The following is a 24,382-nucleotide window of genomic DNA, read 5'->3' on the forward strand; positions in this document are numbered from 1 at the left end:
CGCGCCTTCATAGGCAAACTGACAATTAAAATCTGAGTAAATAAATATCATAAAATTTTTTAAAAGTTTTATCATATCATTATCCTTTCTTGCTTGCTATTGCTTCAAATTGACTTTTCGTCATAGTCCATATAAGGAGTTTGAAGGATATCAGCGGTAGGATTTTGCCTACAATTACAACTGATGTCTGAAACGATAACGGTATGTTTATGTCTGTGCGTTTTAGCGCGACTAAAATCTGCTGTTCTGAAGAATCTAGCTGATTATTTATTCCGGTTAGTTTGGTCATTTTATATAACTTAAACAGTTGAAAAGTTGAAATTCTAAGGATAGGGAATATAGTCGTTAATTATGGGCTGTGTACTAACATTGTGAACGGTTATTGTAGAAAGATTCAAAATATTGGAAAGATAGAAAGAAGCGATTCCTGCTGGATGTTGATGCAAAAGTTGCTAAACAGCGAGATAAAGATGACACGTATGTGCGGTTTAAACATCTATTGGGTTTGACGGATTTGTTTCGTCATTTTATTGGGATGCGTGCAAAGAGGGACAAAAACATGCAAAAGTTATTAAGGATGGTTGATGGGGAATCGCGCGGTAACAATAACAAGTCTCTGCGCAATAGGGATTCATCGAGACATTATAGGAAGACAGAAAAAGAGGAAGATGCAGAGCTAATACAAGATGAAGAAGGCCGCCTATCTGAAACTACTGTTTTAACTGAATCACCCAATTATGTCAAAGCTGGGAAACTGAGGGAATATCAAATATATGGTCTTAACTGGTTGATATCCTTGCATGAGAACAAGCTTTCTGGTATATTGGCTGATGAAATGGGGTTAGGAAAGACTCTGCAGACGATATCGTTCCTTGGATATTTAAAATTTATCAAAAATATTGATGGTCCATTTATTGTTGTCGTACCAAAATCCACACTTGACAACTGGAAACGCGAGTTTTCCAAGTGGACTCCAGACGTTCGTACTCTAATCTTACAGGGTGATAAGGAGACACGAGCGAAGTTACTTGAAGATCGTATTTTAAGCTGTGATTTCGACGTTCTAATCACTTCTTATGAAATGGTAATTAAAGAGAAGGCTGCGTTAAAGAAATTTGCATGGCAGTATATTGTTATCGATGAGGCGCATCGTATCAAGAATGAGCAAAGTACATTATCCCAGATTATTCGTCTATTTTATTCTAAAGGCAGGCTATTGATTACTGGAACACCTCTGCAAAATAATTTACATGAGCTGTGGGCCTTATTAAATTTTTTGCTACCAGATGTATTCGGTGAATCAGAGGTTTTCGATGAATGGTTTCAACAAAACGACAAGGATCAGGATCAGGAAGTCGTAGTACAACAGTTACATGCAGTTCTACAACCCTTTTTACTAAGACGGGTAAAAGCTGAAGTGGAAAAGTCCTTACTACCGAAAATTGAAACTAATGTTTACGTGGGTATGGCGGGCATGCAACTTCAATGGTATAAATCTCTACTTGAAAAGGACATCGATGCTGTAAATGGTGCTGTAGCAAAACGAGAGGGTAAAACACGTCTATTGAACATTGTTATGCAGCTGCGGAAGTGCTGTAACCATCCTTATCTATTTGAAGGGGCTGAACCTGGTCCCCCATTCACAACAGATGAACACTTAATCTATAATTCTGGTAAGATGATTGTTTTGGACAAGTTGTTGAAACGAAAACAGATGGAAGGGTCTCGTGTTTTAATATTTAGCCAAATGTCTAGACTTCTGGATATTTTGGAAGATTATTGTTACTTTAGAGAATATGAATACTGTAGAATGGACGGTTCTACATCTCATGAGGAACGTATCCAAGCAATTGATGACTTCAATGCGCCGGATTCAAATAAGTTCATATTTTTATTGACTACTCGTGCAGGTGGTCTAGGAATCAACCTGGTTACGGCGGACACAGTTGTGTTATACGATTCAGACTGGAACCCACAAGCTGACCTACAGGCAATGGATAGAGCTCATAGAATTGGTCAGAAAAAGCAGGTACATGTATACCGCTTTGTTACGGAAAATGCGATAGAAGAAAAGGTTATTGAACGCGCCGCCCAGAAGTTAAGGTTAGATCAATTAGTTATACAGCAAGGTACTGGCAAAAAGAGTGCCAACTTAGGAAATAGCAAAGATGAATTGATTGATATGATCCAGTTCGGAGCAAAGGATGTATTTGACAAGAAATCTACCGAGGTTACTATGGATGATGATATTGATGAAATTTTGAAAAAAGGTGAGCAGAAGACTCAAAAATTAAATGCAAAATATGAAGCCCTAGGCTTGGATGACCTACAAAAATTCAATGGTATGGCTGATCAATCAGCATATGAATGGAATGGTACAATCTTTGAAAAAAAGAAAACTGAAGCTAAGTCGCTCGAATGGATCAACCCATCGCGTAGAGAAAGGAGAAGGGAACAGACTTATTCAGTTGATGATTATTATAAGGAAATTATAGGAGGCGCTGCAAATAAGAACTCTTCAAAAACTACACCCCAACCAAAAATGCCAAAGGCTCCACGAGCTGTTTTGATTCAAGATTTCCAATTCCCATCACCTAATTTAAACTTTCTACAGGAAAAGGAACAGTTGTCTTATAAGCGGAAAATAAACTACAAAGTCGCCAGTTATGATCTGGGATCCGATGATGAGGAAGATGATGGAAGTATCTCTGAAAGGATAGCTTCTGAGCAAGCAAAGATTGATAACGCTGAGGAATTTACCGAAGAAGATGAACTAATGAAGCAGAAATGTATAGATGAATCGTTTACTAGTTGGACTAAACGTGAATTCATAACATTCATTAACGGTTCTTCCAAATTTGGAAGAACAAACTTTAAAGCCATAGCATCAATGCTAGAAAATAAAACTGTTAAAGAAGTTGAAGAATACGGTAATGTTTTTTGGTCGAGGTATAAAGAAATCCAGGGTTATGAAAAATATTTAAATACCATTGAGGCTGGCGAAAGGAAGACTGAGAAGTTAAGACAGCAAGAGTCATTATTAAAGATGAAAATTGCTCAATGTGAATCCCCACTTCACGAAATGATCATACAATATCCTCCAAATAATGCAAGGAGAACTTATAATTCAATGGAAGATAAGTTTATTTTGATTACAGTTAACAAATACGGTCTTTTTTCGGATAACCTTTATGACAAAGTAAAGCAAGAAATTATGAAATGCAATCTATTTCATTTTGACTGGTTTATTAGAACAAGATCAGTGCATGAATTATCAAAAAGGGTTACCACCCTATTAACTATGATTACTAGGGAGTATGAAGGTCCAGATAGCGCTGCGAAGAGAAAAAGGAAAACCAAGGATGACACACCAGCTATATCCAACGGTGATCGAGGTGTCTCCACTGGCCTAGATCCCTCGGAGCAGCCTTTAAAAAAAATTAGAGCTGAAGAAGGCGTTTTCGTGCCTCATTAATAAATATGCAGACCACTATTAGACTAATTCATATACTGATTAGAATTGTGGTTAATTGATCCCTCGATGCATTTTATAAAAAATAAGGACATGAACAATCTAAGTTATATGACTATATTTCGTCATCATGTGTTGGGCTTAGATGCAGTATTAGATATATTTGATCTTTTTTCTTGCAGCCGACGCTAATTACAGAATGACTCGAATAAGGTAAAGTAGCTTCTTCTAAAAGTTTATTTTGTTATCCTTACGCTTGAAATCGCTTACTTCTTTAACTACAGATTCTTCCCTTGGGATTGCAGCTCTCTCGGCAGCATATTTATCGACTAGGGCTTTATCTGACAGAACAACCTGAGCAGCTCGCATTCCAGCAATTTTGACATTTTTTCCCTTACCACTGCCCAGCACAACTCCGTTCTTAACTCTGCACTCGACAATGGCATACGGAGCATTGGTAGTGGGTCTGTGAACTGGGTGGTAATGTAGATTCAAAGCTGCGTAGCCAATTAATGAATACAAGGTCTTCTTTGCGTTCACATCAACTTCATCAGTGTTTTCTAGGATAACGTCATTCTCCATTTCAGTTTGGATTACTGGTTCCGATAACGCGGCCAACCACTTTCTAACTTTGGGTAGATTCTTCTTGGGATCGTCTTCAATTAAACCCCCAATATAAGCCTCAAACACGTCTGCATAGAGCTTCAGCTTTCCATTTAGGAAATCTGGAGTGTTGTTTATGGTTTCTACATTTGTTTTAAGCATACTTGGAAGACGATACATAAAAGACCATTCCTTCAACCTCTCATTGTTAATCAACTTCATTCTTAATTGAGATAATCGACCTTCATTAAAACTAGGGAACTTGTTGTAAATAATCATAGTCATTGTTGTGTTCAAAATAGAGTCCCCAAGAAATTCTAATCTTTCATTATGTGCTTTAATCATCGCAGCTTCAGATAGATATAGTTTATCATTTATCATAGACCTATGAGTGAAAACACGAGCTTTTATGGCAGGATTCTTGATTTCAGGTAATTCGGGAGGCCATTTGTTTTCATATCCCGTTAATTGAGGTGCTTCCTTTGTATTAGAATTACTAATAACCTCAGTGCTAACTGCGGTAGGAATATAATCATCATCTTCCTCTTCGTCCTCAACTTGGCTTGATAGTCCATCAATGTCTTCCTCGGTTAAATTAGAGAATATTGGGAGTTTTTCTGTTGGGGAAAATTTGCATTCGTAATTCATTAGTTCGTTGAAACTTGGGAATTTTCCTAATTGATATAAAGTTTTTAACTCAGCTGCACATTTAAGTTGGTATCGTGCGAAACTCGGTAAAAATTCAGTAGGGGTATGTTCGTCATTTAGATTTTCCAAGTAAGTCTTGAAATTTGGTGACATGTTTATAATCCGATTCAGCGATTCTATGATATTAGAAATAGCATGCTCCAATTGTAAGATTTGAGAATATTGATACCGTCCAGTGTCAACTTTTGCGACAGTTCCTTCAATACCTTCCTCGTTTGACATGTTGTTATGGATGCTATAGGTTTGACTTGGTTTTCGGGATTGAATTACACGGTATGCTTCGCTCCTAGAGCTTAGATCAATCACGTTATCCTCATTGATCTTAAGGTAATTACTAGTATTATGATCACGATTGCTCTCGATGTTTTTTTTATTGAAAGTGCCGTGCCGGGAATATGTTTTACCACGAGGAACCGAACAACTAACTTTCTTTCTACCCATTAGTAATATGTAATATTGGATTATTGAGACGTTAAGATTATGTTTTGTTCGATAGTAAATGATGGTGAAGTATCTTTAAGAGATGAGCTTCCATTTTTGTCTCCAAAAGTTTTTCATGGTAACAATGAACTTGACTACAACTATCCAGACTGTCTGGGTGTACAAGCCTTAATGCTCTCGTCACATAGTAATATACGGTAGAAACGCTAAATATTGGTGAGTTTCTAGCCCTTATGGCGCTAGAATTAGTAGATGATCTCAATTGTTACAGTGCAGTCAGGAATAAATTACTTCCTGAATTGGTGCTCGGATGATTAGATACTTTGGCAGTCTTGATAATCAGGGTTCAATGATAGATATATGAACTAGCCACTTGGAGCACGTAAATGTGGTTTAAGGTTTCTTTATATCCATAAACGATATAATTTATTAATATTTAAATATACTTATCTGGCGCTCCATTCTCCTTTAGAGTTTATGCGAAGTGCTGGTTAGTGCTGGTCACTGCTGGTCACTGCTGGTTAATGCTGGTTGGTGCTGAAGAGTTATTCGATGGATAATGCTGCGAAGAATTTCCTAAAAATAAAAGCATCAAGATGTAAGTTCGATTATGTCGCTCTTGGGGGTTTTGAATAGTTAATTGTGGGACAGTGAGATGAGTATTGGAACACTGGTGTAATCTGAACTTTCAAGCGTCTGCGTGCTAGAATTACATGACTCTTGTTCAAAACTTGAAATTATCGATTGTATCTTCGTCTTTTGAGACAGATTTAAACTGATGTCGTTTGGGATTAACATCAGGAGTTATTTGTTTCTTCCGTTTCCCTGCAGTATTGTACCCTCCCTTTAGGAGAAGTTCCGGATCCTGAGAACGTTTATTCTCTTCAAGAGTAGTGTACGATCGCTCTTCAGTAGCTTTATTTGTAGCAGTCTCGTGGATCTCTGTAACTGGTATTGCATCAATCGGTATATCTTTCAGCGGCTCTTGAATAACCTCGTCAGTGACAATGGTTGGTTGATGATCTACAATACCTTTCGAATTGGTCCTCCTATCTTTTTCACGCTCCAGTAGCTGATTCTCTTTTTCAAAAGACAGTAGTTGACCAAACAACTCGACTTTCTCTCCTTGCTCCTGATTTTTCCAAATTCCATATCGACCCGCTTTCACATTGCTAGCATCCCAGTTTATTCCCGCAACCTTAAACCCTGGATAGGCCGGCGGTAAACCAATATCTTTCCACTTTTTGCACCAGATAGGAGGTCTCCCCTCGGGAAGCCCCATAGCGTTCCTCAATTCCAACGATAATTTTCCCGGTTTGTATTTTCGTCTCATTCTAGTCCAACTTAGCTCCTGCTCCAAGTTTCTATTTTCGTAATACAAATCACCAAATGTTAGCATCAGTTCTGGCCTCCAGTGTCGGCCTAGTTTAAAAAAGGCATCATGCATCTTTACATAATCCAAATCCAATCGCCCTAGTTTTGGCTGCACTCGTGATCTTGCATCCTTCTTAAGCGAGCTGCCATCTTCTCCTGATCCGAGCACAGTATTCCTCATAGATTCAATATCGGTTTGCTTGATTACATCGGGAAGTTCAAAAGGCTTCTTTTCAAGTAAAGAACGCCCCGAAAGGTACCCCCGCTTGGCTTGCCAATGACTTGGGATAGGTACAATATTCTTGGCAGATTTTATCTTCACCAAAAAGAATGGCTCCGGAGAATCACAGTCATACCATTGTATAAGATCGGGATGGGTCGAAATAGATTTCAACGTGGAAAGAGACGGTTTGGCTGCTTTCCTTTTGCTCTTTGGTCTCTCTGCCTCCGCATCATCCGAATAGTCGTCTAAATCATTAGCAGGCGGGCTAAACTTCGAAACTGAAACAACCCCAGACTGCGGCACACTGTCCGATTTATTCGTTTCCTTGGAGGCCTCGAATCTTTGAAAGATACTAATAAATTCCGGATCAATTTTTCGGTCTATGAGCTGCTGATCTTCATTTCGATCCGCAGTAGATGCTGAAGCATTTTTCTGAACGCTTACTTCATCAATAAGAGCTGAGAGCTCCGACTTTCGCCCCTCAGCTGTTACTTGGGCAGATGACTTCTTCCTCCGCCGTCTATGGTTATTTTTGGGCTTCTTCGACATATATATTCTTTGATTATATCAACAACTACAGCTGCTTTGACCGTTTAGCATTTAAAATTGTTGATATTTTAAAAGATCGAGTTCGATGAATGAATATGTCCGGGTAATATTATTGTACTTCCCCACACTGTTTAATGCTGCCAACACACACCGCTAAAACACAAGGCTATGGTACGAAATAAAGACCTTAAATAACGTTAATATAAACTTTTGAAGACCACTTCAATTCCATGCATATGTTAATACGTTTTACAACCTCCTTCATGCGTGCTTTTCTGCTAAACTTCCATCAATATTCAAATATAAGGAGCATACAGCTCATCACTGCGGAGAAATCGGTCGAGAAAAATGCTTTCACTGTTGCAAATTACTTAGCCGCTCATGTATGGATATGAGAGATTTCTCAAACTGGCTCTCGTTAGCCTCGATCTGTGCCAAAGCTTGGTTTAACGACTGTTCAATTTCGGATGCAAGATCGAAAACGGTAACCACTTGTTCTGCGTTCTTTGTAAATTCACTACCATTCTGTGTATTAGCAGAACTAGAACTATTCACGGTAGATAAATCTACAGTAGGCATTGTTATTTGATCAGTTCTCGTGGTGTGTGTTTTGTGTCCTGGACAGTTTTGCAAAAAGCTGGTCTTAAAGAATTCACGTAATGACTGGAAGTTATCCGAAACTTGAAGATGTGAAACTGCTCTACGTTGGTAGAACTCGGGAAGGCGATTTACTCAGCCGCACTGAATAAACATGATAAGGACCACAGCTAGTCGGACACCGTTTTGCGTTGCTTATAGGAAATCTCTAACCGAATATATTAGTGATAATGTTCATATATGTGATTCGACAGTGTTTCAAGGCACGCTCTACGAGCTAACAGTGATGCGAGAACTTCATGACAAGCTACATATTGAAAATTTATGTCAGACTGGTGGGGCCTATGATGGTGGAGTTGATATCAGGGGTAAATGGGATATCTCTAATATCTACAACAGGGTAAAGAAATTAGTGGATCTGGATAAAAAGTTGCCCAAGAGATATAGTGTTAATGGTTTGAATCTCAAGCCGTTAAGGACCAAGATCATTGAGAACAACAATAGCTACAGGCCACTGGATATCATTGTGCAATGTAAAGCGTTCACAGCCAGAAAGATCACTGGGAAGCAGATCCGTGAGCTGATGGGGGCATTCTCGATGATCAGCAAAAACCATGAAAAAAGAAATAATACCATAGTCATGATGAGTTCGCCCAACTTATTAACAAAAGATGCAGTTGCAGTCATGAACCAGATGCGTATTCCACTCGTGTATTTACAGATCACAATGATAAAGCCTTCAGATGCGGAGCCTGATTTTAACGTCAATCAATCCGGGCACCTGTGCCATTATTTCGAGAACGAATATGCCTCCAAACTTCTGGATAATTGCGGCATCAACGAGTGGATCAAACTAGAGGCATATAAATTATAGACTTAATTCCTGTAAATATATATATATAACCTTTTGTGTTGTAATATCAATAGTTACATAATTTAGCGCTACCAGTAAGCCGTAGCCAAGTTGCTACTGCATCTTCTAAACGTTTGGGAAATGGCTCGAGAGTATAAGAGATAATGAGAATATCAATCGCTTCAAATAGGTTCTAGCTCAAAGATGGAAGTTTCTATTAATGATTTTTGTCAGTATTATTGCTGCATATGTATGATGAACTCTTCCGAATATGCGAATCTTTCCGTGACATGTTTACTTTGTCCCGGACCACTGGCCAAAAATTTAAAATAATCATTCTTTGAGGTAAATCATATATCATCCAACTGTGTTCTGCTGTGTTATTGGTCTTTAGCAAATCAATTGAACCGTAACCAAGGAAAATCGGTTCAACACATTCAATATGACTGCTACGTCCAATGTTGTTCAGCCTGCTGAGCTGAAGAAGAAGCCAATTAGCTTTTCTAATATCCTGCTAGGTGCTGCGTTGAATATGTGTGAGGCCAGCACTTTAGGTCAACCTTTGGAGGTTACAAAAACTACTATGGCTGCCAACAGAAACTTGAGCTTCTTGCAGTCGATCAAACACGTTTGGTCTCGTGGTGGTGTGTTTGGTTTCTACCAAGGGTTGATCCCCTGGGCATGGATTGAGGCATCTACTAAAGGTGCTGTTCTATTATTTGTTTCTGCCGAAGCTGAATACCAATTCAAAAGGGCTGGTTTAAATAACTTTGGGGCTGGTATTATGGGTGGTGTTTCAGGTGGTGTTGCTCAAGCGTATTTGACTATGGGCTTTTGTACGTGTATGAAGACTGTGGAAATCACCAGAAGCAAAGCTGCTCCGGTAGCTGGTGTCCCTGTGCCAAGCTCATGGCAAGTTTTCAAACAAATATTTGCAAAAGAGGGCATAAGAGGCATTAACAAGGGGGTTAATGCAGTTGCCATAAGGCAAATGACTAACTGGGGTTCTAGGTTCGGATTGTCCAGACTTGTTGAAGAAGCTTTTAGGAAATTCTTCAGCAAGGGACCGGATGAAAAGCTAACTGCATTTGAAAAGATAGCTGCCTCCGCTGTTGGTGGTGGTTTGAGTGCCTGGAATCAACCGATTGAAGTCATCAGGGTTGAGATGCAATCTAAAACCGTGGATGCTAATAGACCTAAGAATTTGACTGTCTCAAAAACTTTCAAATATATTTATCAATCGAATGGCCTGAAAGGGTTGTACCGTGGTGTGACACCAAGAATCGGTCTTGGAGTTTGGCAAACTGTATTTATGGTCGGTTTTGGTGACATGGCTAGAGATTTTATCCAAAAGCTAACTGGTGAAACACCTGTTGGACATTAAAGCGACTAAAGCAGTATTCAAATTGCTTTTTCAAACGATATATAAGTTTACAGACCTTTCTTAGTAGGATAGATACTAACATATATGTTGTTTATGTATATATGTATACAATATGTATGTATATTGATTTATATATGTTCTGAAAATATACCTCCACTTAATACATGAGTGTAAAGTTGATAAAAAAAGAAAGTACTTTATACCGAATAGTAACAGAAATAAACTGCAGTTGGATAACTTATAACTTATAACATAAGCAGCACAATTACGTATACCTAGGAAGTTGATGGACTGGAGCTTTTGTTGCCCCATTTGTCGTAACCGTATAATCCTAACATGGTTAAAAACAACCCCAAAATTTGGGTAGACCATAAACGTGACTCCCAAACCAAGGCTACACCGATGACCATAATACGTTTCATAATGCTAGCAATTGAGTAGTTCACTGTAGAAAGCATTCCAAGAAGCTGAAATGCTAGCATTGCTTGTAGAAAATGGGTAATACCATATATAGCAACTAGGCATAGTGCTCGAAGTGAAAAGTCGCCAAATACACTTGACGATGCTAAAATTTCCCTGGTGATGAATACTGGCAACGTTAAAACAAACCCAATGCATGAACAGTAAAACAAAATTGTTATCTTATCCAGCTGATAAGAGGAATCTCCGCTATTCAGCAAGGAAGCTTTCTGTCTGGGTAATAGTTCTCGTCTTCTTACAGTTAGGATTGACTTTGCGAAAATATTTTGTGAAACAAAAATTGTCATTGACAATGCAGCAAAAAAAAACCAACAGCAAACGAACCTTCAGATTGAGATGAACTAACAAGTGTACTCTGACTTCCCTGGTAGCTGCCGCTCGATGATGATGTTAGGATAACACCACTAATCAACGGTATTAAGGTATAGTATGTCATCGGGTTAAACCGTTTTTTCTTGGCAAACCGATACCAGCACACAGTAATTATTGGCGACAAAGCCTTCACAGAATTAACCAACGAAACCGGTATCATAGATATAGCCTTGTAGGACGTAATATGGCCCACAAACTGAAATATACCCATGGGAAATGTCATCACGAAAACCCGTCTGTCCAAAGTCAAAAATTGGTCTTTAATAACATCCTTAAAGCTACCACCCAAATAACCGGGCAATATACCCTCAGGAAATTTGCTCATGTTGACAGATAATCTGGTAGCCTGAAAACATGGGCGATGAAGAAAGTTGGCTATCGTGATAAAAAGCAAGCAAAGAGAGGCGTTCGTCAAAAACTGCAGTTCCGTGAGACCAACTGGATGTGGAAACTCCCTTAGGATAGCCTTGGATATATTGCTGGATATACAAGACGTCACATACCACACTAAGCACAATAATGTAATCTTCACATCCACTTCCGGCAAGAATTGCTGCACACTTGCTGGAAACAATTCAACGACAATAGTCTTCCACGATTTATCAGGTGCTCGCGGATGAGCATATGCCTTGAGCTGTACATGACTAGCCGGAGAATTGTATTGAACCCTGTGCGATGAGGAAGGCGCAAGATAATCTTTGTGAATAGACTCACGACGCTTGGAAGCTGTATTTTGAACAGTACTCTGTGTGGTGATCATTAGCGAATGTAAAAGGTTTGTTCCGTCAGGAGTTAAGGTGATATAAGCTAGTGTACAGTTCTGTGACTCCTAATCAGAGTAGTTATGGTATGCTTTGTGGATCTTCTTCAGACTTTATTACAATATGACAATCAATAAGTAGATGATAATTTAAAATAAAAAACACGCCTCCTGTTGACCCTTACACACCCGGAATAGAACCTGTGTGCTAATTTAATATATCCGAATAGCCTAATGTTGCAAATATGACGATATTTCAATACATGAACTAATTAACTACTACATAGAAAAGTATTGTGTGTAGAAAACATCTCTGCCATTGTTTCTTTTCACATTTTTATGGGAGAAGCACGCAGCAAAATGAATCACGTGACTATGTCGAATATTATGTCAGGAACTGGTGAGACCATGACAACGTATGTTGGGGGATTACGGGGTTCTTAACCCTTGTGGCCTGTTAGCTCGTTAGGTTGTATTGGGTCGCAGTTACACAGTTATTTACAACAATTAGAGTCGTGTATGTCAGATCGATTAGATAAAAGGTTGATGATTAAACAAACAGCATTTGAATCTTTAACTGAAGATTTTTCGCGGAAAAGTATTTTTAGTATCTAATGTTGGCTTTTATATCAATAATATATTGTATATATATATATTAAATGGGAAAATACGTCATAGGTCTAACAACGGAGGGTGCTCTTTTTCAGCACGTCTCTCCTCGATCTTCTTGCGCATCTTTGCAAGTTTTTTCTTATTGGACTTAGTGCCATGCCAAGCCTGCGAAATCCTCTTGTATGCTTCTTTGGTTGTTAATTCGTGACCATCGTCGTCTTTATACTGGAGCTTGACGTCTGGGTTATACCCTTTCAGTCTTTCTTTTTGTAGCTTTGATACGGTTCTCATAACTTGATCCTCTTTGTATTTTGAGATTTTATCCAGTTCGTTCTTTGTATATTTTACGCTACCTTCAGCTAGTTCAAGGTCGATCTTCTCTTCAACTTTACGAGCGGCTATTCGTTGTTCTAGCTTTAGTAGATCTCGTTTCTTCGTATGGATAGAGTTTTGTCTGACACCTTCAGATGTTAGAACCTGTTTCTCCTTCAAAAACTGCAAGGTACTTGCAATACCGGTGTAGAAAGTTGGTGCTGTCGTATTCATCTCTGCGGGGGGTTCTTTGGTATTTGGAAGTTCATTTATGCCTGCCGTATCACTATTTGGCGGGGCACTGGTACCCGGTTCTACCGTCTCAATTGGAACGGTTGGTGGTTCTTCCAGAATACTATCTCTGAGGGAGTTCAAAAACGTATCTGCCTCGTCTATTACCATGTAATGTTTATGCAAATTTTCTATATTCTTCGCTCTAGATTTCTTTTCCTCACGTTCGGTTAGGATATCTCTAGCAATATCCTCGGTCGTGATACCCACTTGTGGTTGTCGGATAGACAAAATAGTATTTAGTTGATCTTCAGCATCTTCTTGAAAAGCATCCTCGTCAACGAGGTTTACTTTGGGTAGAGGATTGGATCGTTCTCTTTTTCGAAGATTTTGATTGCGATCTACCTTTTTCCTTTTCTTTATTTTAACTGGCTCATAATCAGCCATCGATTCCTCGTGCACAGAAGTATCTAGTTCTATTTTACGTTTGTCTTTCAAAACTTCCGGTGTTGAAGTAGCATATAATTTGCTGGTTTGTAATATCCTGTTGTCCTCAGTTATTGTAAAAACTGCTTTCTTACCTTGATCTTCATCGTCATCTGAAAACTGTCCTTTGATGACTTCATTGTCGAACGAGGGTTTGCCTCGCTTCCTATCCTTAGCCATTTTTTTCAGTTTCAAATTCCTGGAGTCTTCAGCGTCATGAACCATATCTACGTTCTCCAGCACGTCTGCTTGTTCCTGGTCATCTTCAATATCAGTATTTTTTAATGTCAGTATGACATCTTTCCCTGTTACAAAAGATTCAAAGTCGTGTGCCACCATATAACTTCTGCCTGATAAATATTCTGATTCTTGATCATATACATGCTTGATAACTGATTTAGGAGCCGACTGTTTCGCTTTACTAACATCATTCAACCAATCAGCTCCACCACTCTCATCTGTGTCCAGTAAGGTATGACCTCGTCTCATGTTAATACGCTTCCTAAGATTAAAAGCTCTTTTATCAATAAATGCATCTGTTAATATACTAGATCTATTCGAACTTGCTGTATTCTGGTCATGTAATTGATCGCCTGAAGGAGCATACACCTGCGATGAGGGACTTCCAGCTGTTCTATTTTCTGTTTGGCTTACATTTTCTGGGGAACCCGGCGCTTTAGAAGGTACTGGAATCAGTGGCAAGCCCAGCTGGAGACGTATCTTATTAGTCTCCTCAATAGATAGTTCTTCTTTTTCCACCATTGTGTTACATATAGTGCTATCCGTAGAGCGTTCATCCTACTAAAGTTGAGATGAGTTTTCAATGTTGTCAACTGAAATTTTTGGAAACGGAATTCGCCAAAATCTGACAGAGACCTACTTTAGGTGCAAGCAGTAATTTACAAAAAGGATAATTGCAGCTCCTTATTCCTATAAATCTAAATAAGGGTATTGAGGAAAGATCCTCATATTTTTAAGATGACAACAAGTTTTATTTTAGCTTTGCTAAATATATCTTATTTTAAAACTATTTTACAGTGTAGAGTAAGATGAGGAAATGCATGCAATTAATGATAGTAGCAGACTAAGGAGGTGAGTTATTTCTTTTCCTTCTTTTCCTTCTTTTCCTTCTTTTCCTTCTTTTCCTTCTTTGACTTCTTAGATTCTTTTTCGTCAGTGCTTTCTTCTCTCTTTCTCTTTTTATCCTTCTTCTCCTTCTTCTCCTTCTTCTCCTTCTTCTCCTTCTTCTCCTTCTTCTCCTTCTTCTCCTTCTTCTCCTTCTTCTTTGCATCCTCATCTTCTTCATCATCTGAGTCAGAAGCTGGAGCAGTCTCAGAAGTGATAGCGTCAGCGTCAGCGTTGTATGCTCTGGCCTCGGTAATTTCAATCTTCTTGGCTTCACGAACAACCTTAGGTGTGGACCTCAAATCTCTGCCTTCTAGTTGAGATAATCTGTTTTCAACCTTTGCCCTGGATTCAAGACCAAATTCACCAGAATCGTCTCTATCTTCAGCCAACGCATCATAACGTAGGGAAACGGCAGCTTTAGCAGCCAACACTCTAGCGATTTTACCCTTGTTTTTACCGGTAGCTTGTCCAACCAGAGAAGCATGGTATAGCAAACCATATTTAGGAGTATCGTGCTTCGTTTTTAAGGCCCTAAATAGAGCCTTTTCAGCGCCTAAAATTTGAATGGTAGAAGCTGGTGCCTTAGCCAAAGAAATTAGGGAACCAGCATGGGCGATCAATCTAGCGCCGACTAACTCACCAACTAAATTGGTTAAATTTGGAGCAATGGCCTTCATTCTTGAAGATAGGTAGCTGGACAATTGTTCTCTGTAGGCTGCAAACTCTACAATTTGTTCAGCAAGGCACTTAATGTTATCTAAATCAATAGGAGTGATTTCGGTACCCATAGAAACTTCAGCTGCTGCCTTCACACGTTCTTCAACTTCCTCCGGAAGAACTTCAGACAAATCAGTATCTGCGGCGTTGGATCTGACACCCATGGTTAAAATGATCCTAGCGAAAGCAACAGAGTCGGTAACAATTTTGGCCAACTCTGGAAAATGCCAACCATACCATTCTTTGCATCTCATAGCGTAGGTGTTCAATTCCTTGTCTAAGTCGTCCAACAAAGCAATCGCTTGAATGATCATCACATCAACCTTATCAGCAGAAAACTTTAACTTGTGACGACCAATGGAGTGAGCCAAACCCAAAGACATCTTCGACAGATCATCACCAGACAAACCTGGTAGCAATTCTGGCAAATACTCTTTAACCGCACGATATATATCTAAAGTAACAGCATCACAGACGACGTTAAAGTTCAATCCCAATTTGTTGATCGCATTACCAAGTTTGGTTTCTGAAACAACCAACGTAGCTTTCTTATCAGTCTTGGCTTCGTCTAACAGCTTTTGTAATTGAGAAGAAACTTTACCCTCAATGACAGCGTTAGCCTCTTCTAAAGCGTTGGCAGCAGAAGAGAATTTTGAGAAAGCTGCTATTTTAAATTGTTTTAAGACACTCTCAGAGGATTTCAAATCATTAATTAAAGTGGCAGACTTATAAATCTTCTTGTCAGAGGCCTTCAACAAGGCATAACCAGCAGCAGTTTCGGTTAATACGTAGGCCATGGTAATCTTTCAAGTGGCTGGACTGAGGATATGAAGCTAAGAATATCTAATTGTAGTTCACCAACCAATAAATAATACTTGGTTTGTCTTCTGAAAATTTTCGATGAGGTCTTTACAAAAAATTTTTCGAGTGAAAAAAGGAATATAACCCACACACCATCAAAATTTAAATCATGTGATCTGGATCATAAGAATAACGACACTATATTATTAGTATACAGAGCCAATCCCATTATTATATAATTCTATTTATATAATATATATACTATAGATTTAGGTATACATAAATTCGCTGATTTATAAGGAGTAAAATATAAAAAAAGGTAGATATCATCTATGCATATTGATGGTTGGAATTTTGAATGCAACAATGACTAAATGCATGAATATTGCAGATAATACAGGGATTGTAAAGTTGTCGTCCCAATTGAATAGATCGATGCCCTCGCTTAAAGAAGCCACAAACCCACCGATTATGGAAAGTTGAATTAGATTCATATGGCTAGTTTCTGCGCTCCATAAAATCTCACCAGGAAGATTGACATACGAATAAGCCGGCACGAAATACCCATAAAACATGCTGCATGTAATAAAACCCACGACAAATGCAGCAATAGATCCTGCAAGAGACTTATTTCTGGCTAACTTGGGCGTCAAATGTCCATATTTTCTTCCGAATGTAGAAGCAGCAGTATCTGACCAACTTAATAAAAACAAAGATATTAATCCGACATCCTTGGAGAAAAACCCAAACGATATGACCAACCCCAAGAGATACCATAAAACACCGTTGTAAGTATGTATTTCCTTCTTCCTCATTAACGCTCCAACAAACCGACAGTAAAGTTTGTTGATATCTGGATTACGCAACCTAATCATATCAACAGCACCAATTATAATAAATGCAACCATCAACGGCCATTTTACCTTCTTGTAATCTACGTTTTGAGTGTACAAATATAACGTCACAAACCCAATAGATGAATGAAATACCTTCCTTGGAACTTCATGTTTCGTTATAAAGTCACCAAACCATTCATGTGATTTTAGATGAATTTCCGTCACAGGAAGATGATCTTCACTGTCACTGCTCTTCAAAATGGCCCTTAAGGCCCTGGTAAAGCTGTGACCCGTGCCATGAGTCACACCACTACCCTCATCTGATACACTATTATTACTATTATTATTCGTGTACTCAGCTGTTTTCTCTTCGGGTCTTCTCATAAACGCTTCAACTGGATCATCATTGTCATCATCTGTTGAAAACCTAGATACCCCGCTAGCCTTAATCTCGTTGTGTTTCGGTACTTGTCGCTCTGTTGTCATAACTTTATCTTAAGCAACAGATCGTTTTCGATACCTCCTAGGTCACAACTAGTATACTGCTTAAACCTTGAACTTTAAATAAGCTTTGTTGATTATGGGCTTGCGCCTCAGAATCCGATAACAAAGTTCTTCTACAAAGATGTGCTGATTGATATATAATGGCCGAGGCAGAAAATCCAGCTCGTTACCCGGATGTTTTAAATCATCATGTAGTTAAGTAAGTACACCGAAACCGCGCGTAAAAGGCGGCAACGTACAGTAGTAATTAATACTTAGGACAGTTCTATGGCGGTGCTTAATGTTCAGATCACCGAGGAGCGGTCCCATGACCAACAAGGAGGACTTTGAGCCGCGGATTCTTTGTTTTTCCTGTCTTTTTACTAAAATATATATTTCAATTTTGTATGGTGTACTTAAACACACATATATCTTTGGATAGAAAGAGAACACAATCTACATAAAATTGGTACAGGTCTAAAAGGTTGTAAATAGTATTAAATGCCCTTCAATATTCTCCATCTTAGTAGAAAGTGGATGGTCTCTTGTAAGCGAAGATGCTGCTGGACTTTTGGATTCTGTGTGGCAATGGGAATTTCAAGTCCTTTGTCAAGAACTGCTTGATGTATGGTCTCTTGACGTCAGCAGTCTTTTCCAATTCAACAACCTTCAAGATGTGGATGGATCTAAATCTAGCTCTGTGTCTGGCAGCCATGTCTTGGTACAAGGACTCAACAGCGCCAACTCTAGTAACATCTCTGATTTCCTTGTACATGTTGTGGGTACCAGATCTGGAGTCGTATCTGACCCAGACACCAAAGTTCTTCACCTTGGTTGGGTGAGCCTCGCTGATCACATTAACGGACACGATTTCACCAGAAGACCTCTTGACCTTGTGCAACTTTTGCAAGAAGTACCAGTAACGAGACTTGGCAACAACTTCATTTGGAGCAAAGACTCTCATTCTGAACAACTTTGGTTCCGGAACGGACTCAGTTGGCAAACGACGGCCGATAACTTGGTATTCCTTGAAAGCCACTGTAAAATTCAACGTTAGTATAATCGCACCACACTAGCACACAAAGGACGAAGCATATTTGATTCACACCCCACCAGAAAACGTCTTGATGGTCCTCCCCATCGGTATCAACACTCCAGCTGGCAGCAAAATCCACCTGTGCATGCACGCATGCACGTACGTTCCAATTCTTGAAAAAACTCCAAACATGCCATGCACTACTTCCAAGTCAAACCTGACATCTTTTAATGTCCCACTGTCTCCAAGATCAACCCAACGCCCGGATCCATACATCTCTTTGAGCCTTATCTCTGCACCGGCAATCCTCCATCTCCATCTCCATCACTCGCAATCTATCGTAACTCGAATCAAACATCCCCACAGGTCGCTAACGGGATACCCACCAAAAAAAGCCATGCTCATCTCATATACATCCGTCCTGCATAAATAATGTCTATAATACTCACTTTTTCCTCGATTAGTCTTGGTACGTATCGTTTTCCAGAGCTTAACGTTTAAGCTGCACTTGAGTTCAAGAAATTCTTTAGAAAGAATCGCTGCTTCGCATCCACCGCGCACGACTGGCGATCGTGCTGCTCGCTCTGCCTATAGGCAGAGCGACCAGCACGCGCTGCAATGCTCCACCGACGCAGGGCAGGAGGGACGGGCAGCCCGGCTAGATGGCCGGCGGCGGGGGGGCTCCCTCTCGCGTGCGGAAAGGAAAAGCACTATAACTCAAACGATGAGCATCACGCGCCGATGGCGCACTACAGTATTTCTGCTGTCCGGTGTACAGATGTGTGGCGGATGTACAGGTGTACAGTCACGATATGATTTAAAATAGCCCAATGAAAACGTGCGATTACTATAGTTATATACGATAAAGTGCCTGAATTAGGCGCTGTCTAAACTAAACAATGCAATGCGAAAAACTACATAAAAGAAAACACAAACGGCTTCTTTAGTACACCACCATTGGATGAAATGGAGGGAAAAAGTAAAACTGACAGAAAAACCGAGGAATAGAAAAGATGGGAAGCACCAAATCATTTACGTAGCGTAGCACCTGGGATTTTGAACTTAAAAACGAGTGAAATAGGTGGAAATCTAATCAAAAGAATCCGTTTTCTGCTTTTGTTTTCCCTTTCTAAAGGCCGGGTAAGAGGATTGGCTGGCAGGCGCGGGGGAGGAGGGAACAAAAATCGAAATTCTGAAAGAAAAAAATAATAAGGTTTATTTTCTTTGTCTTCTCCATTCTCTTGATATTACACACAACAATGCCACATCTTGTTTCTTTATTATTTTTTTTTAAGCAACAACGCCAGCATCACGTTGTAGTTGCTGATCTTGTTCCTGCTGTAACTGCTGTAGCTGTTCTTGTAGAAGCTCTTGTTCGGCAACCTCGGATTCAATTCTAGAGGCGAAAGGTCTGTGACCGCCACCTGGGATGATGTGCCTGACATGTCCGATGGTTTCTTGGTTCAATTCAGCCACCGCTTCTTTGGCAGCTTTCCAGGAATTGCCCCAATGCAAGTCTTCTTGTTTGTCCAAGTTTTCGTTGAAGACGCCGTTGACGTGCTTGACGTAGTTACAAGGAGTCCAGATGACTTTGGAGGTTTTCTTGGCGGCGGCAGGGATTAGGCGGGTAACCATATTGAAGGTCAAGGCGAAACTTCTGTCAACCTCATTACTGAAGCCGCTTGTGGGCACCTGTTTACCTTCAGGTAGTACTTTGGTAATGAGCTTTTCATACTGTTTGTTTGCTGGTCCGACGATGAAATCTAGTGAACCTCTAATCAATGGTTTCCCATGAGTGTCGATGACTTTTTCGTTATAGTACTTTCTGAATTTTAATATTTGCTCATGAGTAGGTTCGTAGAAGTAGGTATGAGCAACGTTCGCTGTGCTGGATGTGGTTTTGATAATAACAGTTTTAGTGAGGGTGTATGGTAGCATGAGCTCCTCACCTAATCTTTGATATGTCTTCGTCTTCATCGAGGGTACTATTTTCTCTGAAACGCTTAAAGTCTTGTCAACCAAGTGGTCAGCGACATTCGTAACGGGTCTTATGAGACCAACTGGTTTAGAATTAATGATCGCAACAACGGTTGGTTTGGTGTTTGCAACAATAATTCTAGCTGGAGGAAGCTGATCTAGGATGTTTTTCGTTTGCTGAACCAAAGGATAAGAACCAATGTGGGCTAAAGCCTTGCTCTGTCTGGGCTTGGGCTGTTCATCACCTGCACCATTAGGTACATCTTCACTCACTGGAGCAGCTTCTTCAACTTCTTGACGTTCTTTCTTATGGAATAATCTGGACATGTTGTATTGTTTCTGATGCAATACTTTTTTGTTGTTTTTGAAACGAAGCAAGTTTTTTGTTTCTGTTCTACAGAGCAGAAATATGTTTAGAAAAGTACACTAAGAGGCTCTTAGAATTAATGTCGATCCTCGAATTAAAGTTTACTGCCTTTTTATAATTTGAAAGGGTCTTTGTGGTCTAGATATTTGTCGTGTTTATGTCAATAAAATCATGGTGTCTTCCGCAATGTCAGTGTTCTTTTATTCCAAGCTGCGCGATATTTTTTGTGACATCCGCAATGACTCCAAACTCACTACATTTAATAGACACTTTCTAGCACTTTTTTATAAGAGATCGTGGGAAATAGCATTTATTCTTGTTTTATGTTAGTGCCTTTTTACTGACGCAAGGAAAGAGGGCAAGAGAACTTGTTTTCTAACTTGATTCAGCGTAGCAATTGACAATGCGACTCTTGTCTGTTCTTTACACAAAATGCGCTGCATACATGGCCAATATCTGACGCCGGATCTATGCCAACGTTGCTTCCAGCATCGAAAATGGTACAAATAGATACGTAGCGAGAGAAAACATAGCGATCGGCAGGGAGTTTTTATTAGTGGTGTAAACCACTAATAAAAACTCACAGACAACAAGAAAAAAGATCTATCTCGTCTTGCGCACGGTGGCTGCCGCTGATGAAACAGTGCAGCATTAGATTGATGACTGGAATATCCTCAATCGTAGTGCATCATGTATTGTGCACTCAACTGGCTCTAAAAGAGTCTATGCTTTACACATGTGGGCGTTTCGATGCATTTCACGGCAAATTACGAGTCCACATCTATTCGGCAGGATTTAAAATTTACAGAAAATCTTCTTGTGGCCTCAAAATTTATTCCCGATACATAGCAACTGCGGTTGTCATGCAACAGTGTTGTCATGCAACAGCTAACCAGAATCACGACATATTTCGTCTTCTTGTAAATGCTATTTTTCGAGATTCGCAGATCACTCATATCGTGTCGGACAAAAACTATATATATAGCTATAGAAAAGTCTCAAAAATCCACAACACCATCTTCTTCCCCCTCGCCCATGACCAACACTCAGTCCTACGATTATATTACCAGCAACCAGAATGACGCTAGTATCTATCGAGTATCTAACCAGTATCTAACCCGCCACCCCTTCAAGCTTTAGATTTCGCCTGACACCGTCATTCAACGCTCCCGCAACAACCCCAAAGAGCAAACCCATCGAATGTCCCCCTATCTTCAACACTCTCCGCCGAAAGCGCCACTACATATGACTCAGCAAGGGCATGTGTGCAAAGACGTTTAGTTCCATAGAACAAAATGTGTTGATTTTCTGAGATGTAAATCAACGGCATTTCCGTGTGCATTTTGCCAGATCATGGAGCTGCATCTTTCTTTTTTTGCCAGATCCCTTGGCTGCTTCTGCCGTTTGTGTCCCAACAATATACAAGTCTGGAACTCCAAAAGTCAAAATATTTTGATTTACAGGATTAGGAATGACCTATTTCCTCATTGGATTCTATCGAAATGCTAGATACAATAGGCAATTGTTTAACAAGAAGGCGTCGAGCTCTGTTATGATTGCTGACACAGCCTACTGCAGCACAAACAATCTAACATCTCCTTAGAGGTGCAAATAACGCAAAAATCTCGACGGTTCTCGTGCTCAGAGATCTGCATTTACTTTTTTAGTGTTGAACTACACTTAACTTGGTGCAGAAAGGGAACTCCGTTCTTTGTTTACCATACTTCCCTTTTGAGAGAGTACACAGATATTTTAATTCCTCGCAATTTATTTTGCAAATCTTAACGGTACGCCCGCAGTAAAGTGTGAGGGTGATTTTGAAGGAAATAACGGGACGGTCTACGTTCCTGTGCATGTTGGTATTATTGTAGATGTCGACGCTCGAAATGTAAAAAATGCCAATATGTATTATTAACCGGGAAACTAAGAAGTTTAAAACTGGAAACGAATCCTTTTCGATCCAGCTTAGCGAACGGTCGCATAATGGTTATTGACGGGATTTAGTGCATATACCACATTCTGTTATGGTTGCAAAAAAGCGATTCCCTATTGTAGTATTACTTGTTCTCCGTCATATTATTAGTAGATCTTTTTGTATTTACAGAATTGCATTCATCAGAGGATTATGAGTGAACAGGTAGCCTTATATAAAAGCGAATCACAATTTCGTCTTTGACTCTCTTTGCAAGCTGTTCCTGATCGCAATCGCAGGCTCCTTGGGCTTATACAGATACGGTGTTAGCTAATTTTTTTTTGATATTGAGGTTATAGCTTTGTGCTATTTGTTAAGGCAACTCTATTTGCCCGATTAATAGTATAGCAGAGGAATATATTGAGTTCAGTTATGTGGTCTTTGATTGAGACGTCGAAAGAAGGCGCGTACGAATCGGCGGAAAAACTAATCATGTGTACCCCAAAGACGCATGTGCTTGAGCCCGATGAGATGAAGTTACCTCCATTGAAGCTGGGACCCAAGATACAGCTTAAATTGCGTACATTTGGTCAGAAGGAGCATTCCATGATAGAGTCGCCATCGAAGCCTTCTAAAGTAGTTAGAGAAACGCTTTCCATGCCTTTCCCGCAGGAATTGGGTGTCGTCAGTCCATTGATATCGTGTTCTGATGATGAGACTCTTAGTGAGAGCAGCAGTATAGTGTCACCGATTAGTGACATCAGCTCTGTTCCCTCATCGTCTCCTGATGTTTCAAAAAAGCATATGAACAGAAACTTCTTATATAGCAGTGAAGGAGCTGAAAACTTAGATACCGAGTTGTCGTTGAGCTTGTTAGTCAATAGAACGAACATGTCACAGGTAACGTCTAATTTAGCCATGGGGGCTGACGATAACACTACAGAACATACGGGTACTAAAAATGGGCCCAAGCTTGGTGAATGTTTGTTTTCTTCGAGATATGTCACGGCTGGATCGAGAAAGCGTTCTTTCAGCGGTGTGAATGGAGTAGATAAATGGGGGAAATTGTGTCATCCAAGGCATTACAAACTAAAACCAAAAAAATCTTCGTTAAAATTAAGCTCTGACCGTCTGAACTTCCTAATGGACAGTTCTAATGGGAACGTTAGAGATGCAACGATATTTGCAACCGAAATTAATACTTGTAATTCCTATGATGTTCCATTTCCCTCCACAATTATGGAAAGGGTTACCATCCCTGTGAATACGCATGTAAAGGAACATTATAAGAACGAACGCTGCAAGCAGCTAAGTGGTTATTACGATGAAGATGATAGTAATAGCGATCATGAGGTACAGGATTCTCCAGATGAAAAACATGGAAAAGGTAATGATTCTGCTATCATTCGTGCATATGAGTTTGAACGTCTGGTAACGTTCAACGAAGATGGTCCTACAAAATCTTCACTCCATCATGACTCTAAGCCTATAATGGATCGAAATTTAATGAGTGCTGAGGGAAGTATTACAGCTTGTAGGGAAATCAAAAAAGTAAGGTGGGCTCCAAATTTGGAGTGGTGACAACGGTGCGTCTGCACGCCTCGCCGCTTACCTAATATTATTTAAACGTCTCGACTTTTTATCCAGAAAAAAACGTTTTTTGCAATG

General features: G+C 39.7%; 12 protein-coding genes and 1 further gene across 12 annotated transcripts; 4 read left to right on the forward strand and 9 right to left on the reverse strand.

Moving 5' to 3' along the window:
• Window positions 1-183: 183 nt before the first annotated feature.
• On the forward strand, window positions 184-3,475 carry ISW2 (DNA translocase; the record flags this gene model as incomplete). Its single annotated transcript, XM_003644475.1, has 2 exons — window positions 184-201; window positions 389-3,475. The coding sequence occupies 2 exons, from the start codon at window positions 184-186 to the stop codon at window positions 3,473-3,475; spliced, it is 3,105 nt and encodes a 1,034-aa protein (XP_003644523.1).
• Window positions 3,476-3,700: 225 nt separating this feature from the next.
• RNT1 (ribonuclease III) lies at window positions 3,701-5,224 on the reverse strand (the record flags this gene model as incomplete). The annotated part of the gene is made up of 1 exon (XM_003644476.1): window positions 3,701-5,224. The coding sequence occupies one exon, from the start codon at window positions 5,222-5,224 to the stop codon at window positions 3,701-3,703; it is 1,524 nt and encodes a 507-aa protein (XP_003644524.1).
• A 724-nt stretch (window positions 5,225-5,948) lies between these two features.
• On the reverse strand, window positions 5,949-7,370 carry CUS1 (U2 snRNP complex subunit CUS1; the record flags this gene model as incomplete). Its single annotated transcript, XM_003644477.1, has 1 exon — window positions 5,949-7,370. One exon carries the CDS (start codon window positions 7,368-7,370, stop codon window positions 5,949-5,951), a length of 1,422 nt encoding a protein of 473 aa, XP_003644525.1.
• A 354-nt stretch (window positions 7,371-7,724) lies between these two features.
• On the reverse strand, window positions 7,725-7,949 carry BIL1 (Bil1p; the record flags this gene model as incomplete). Its single annotated transcript, XM_003644478.1, has 1 exon — window positions 7,725-7,949. The coding sequence occupies one exon, from the start codon at window positions 7,947-7,949 to the stop codon at window positions 7,725-7,727; it is 225 nt and encodes a 74-aa protein (XP_003644526.1).
• Window positions 7,950-8,121: 172 nt separating this feature from the next.
• On the forward strand, window positions 8,122-8,841 carry RRG7 (Rrg7p; the record flags this gene model as incomplete). Its single annotated transcript, XM_003644479.1, has 1 exon — window positions 8,122-8,841. One exon carries the CDS (start codon window positions 8,122-8,124, stop codon window positions 8,839-8,841), a length of 720 nt encoding a protein of 239 aa, XP_003644527.1.
• A 421-nt stretch (window positions 8,842-9,262) lies between these two features.
• YHM2 (Yhm2p) lies at window positions 9,263-10,204 on the forward strand (the record flags this gene model as incomplete). Its single annotated transcript, XM_003644480.1, has 1 exon — window positions 9,263-10,204. The coding sequence occupies one exon, from the start codon at window positions 9,263-9,265 to the stop codon at window positions 10,202-10,204; it is 942 nt and encodes a 313-aa protein (XP_003644528.1).
• A 275-nt stretch (window positions 10,205-10,479) lies between these two features.
• Window positions 10,480-11,816, reverse strand: Ecym_1487 (the record flags this gene model as incomplete).
• Window positions 11,817-12,488: 672 nt separating this feature from the next.
• On the reverse strand, window positions 12,489-14,219 carry SNU66 (U4/U6-U5 snRNP complex subunit SNU66; the record flags this gene model as incomplete). Its single annotated transcript, XM_003644481.1, has 1 exon — window positions 12,489-14,219. One exon carries the CDS (start codon window positions 14,217-14,219, stop codon window positions 12,489-12,491), a length of 1,731 nt encoding a protein of 576 aa, XP_003644529.1.
• Window positions 14,220-14,554: 335 nt separating this feature from the next.
• Window positions 14,555-16,099, reverse strand: NOP58 (RNA-processing protein NOP58; the record flags this gene model as incomplete). Its single annotated transcript, XM_003644482.1, has 1 exon — window positions 14,555-16,099. One exon carries the CDS (start codon window positions 16,097-16,099, stop codon window positions 14,555-14,557), a length of 1,545 nt encoding a protein of 514 aa, XP_003644530.1.
• Window positions 16,100-16,429: 330 nt separating this feature from the next.
• Window positions 16,430-17,425, reverse strand: DGK1 (diacylglycerol kinase; the record flags this gene model as incomplete). The annotated part of the gene is made up of 1 exon (XM_003644483.1): window positions 16,430-17,425. The coding sequence occupies one exon, from the start codon at window positions 17,423-17,425 to the stop codon at window positions 16,430-16,432; it is 996 nt and encodes a 331-aa protein (XP_003644531.1).
• Window positions 17,426-17,945: 520 nt separating this feature from the next.
• RPL20B (60S ribosomal protein eL20) lies at window positions 17,946-18,613 on the reverse strand (the record flags this gene model as incomplete). The annotated part of the gene is made up of 2 exons (XM_003644484.1): window positions 17,946-18,460; window positions 18,610-18,613. 2 exons carry the CDS (start codon window positions 18,611-18,613, stop codon window positions 17,946-17,948), a joined length of 519 nt encoding a protein of 172 aa, XP_003644532.1.
• Window positions 18,614-19,748: 1,135 nt separating this feature from the next.
• Window positions 19,749-20,762, reverse strand: SPS4 (Sps4p; the record flags this gene model as incomplete). Its single annotated transcript, XM_003644485.1, has 1 exon — window positions 19,749-20,762. The coding sequence occupies one exon, from the start codon at window positions 20,760-20,762 to the stop codon at window positions 19,749-19,751; it is 1,014 nt and encodes a 337-aa protein (XP_003644533.1).
• Window positions 20,763-23,146: 2,384 nt separating this feature from the next.
• Window positions 23,147-24,295, forward strand: SFG1 (Sfg1p; the record flags this gene model as incomplete). The annotated part of the gene is made up of 1 exon (XM_003644486.1): window positions 23,147-24,295. The coding sequence occupies one exon, from the start codon at window positions 23,147-23,149 to the stop codon at window positions 24,293-24,295; it is 1,149 nt and encodes a 382-aa protein (XP_003644534.1).
• Window positions 24,296-24,382: the final 87 nt, after the last annotated feature.

Source organism: Eremothecium cymbalariae, chromosome 1, assembly GCF_000235365.1.
Source record: "Eremothecium cymbalariae DBVPG#7215 chromosome 1, complete sequence".
NCBI lineage: Eukaryota > Fungi > Ascomycota > Saccharomycetes > Saccharomycetales > Saccharomycetaceae > Eremothecium > Eremothecium cymbalariae.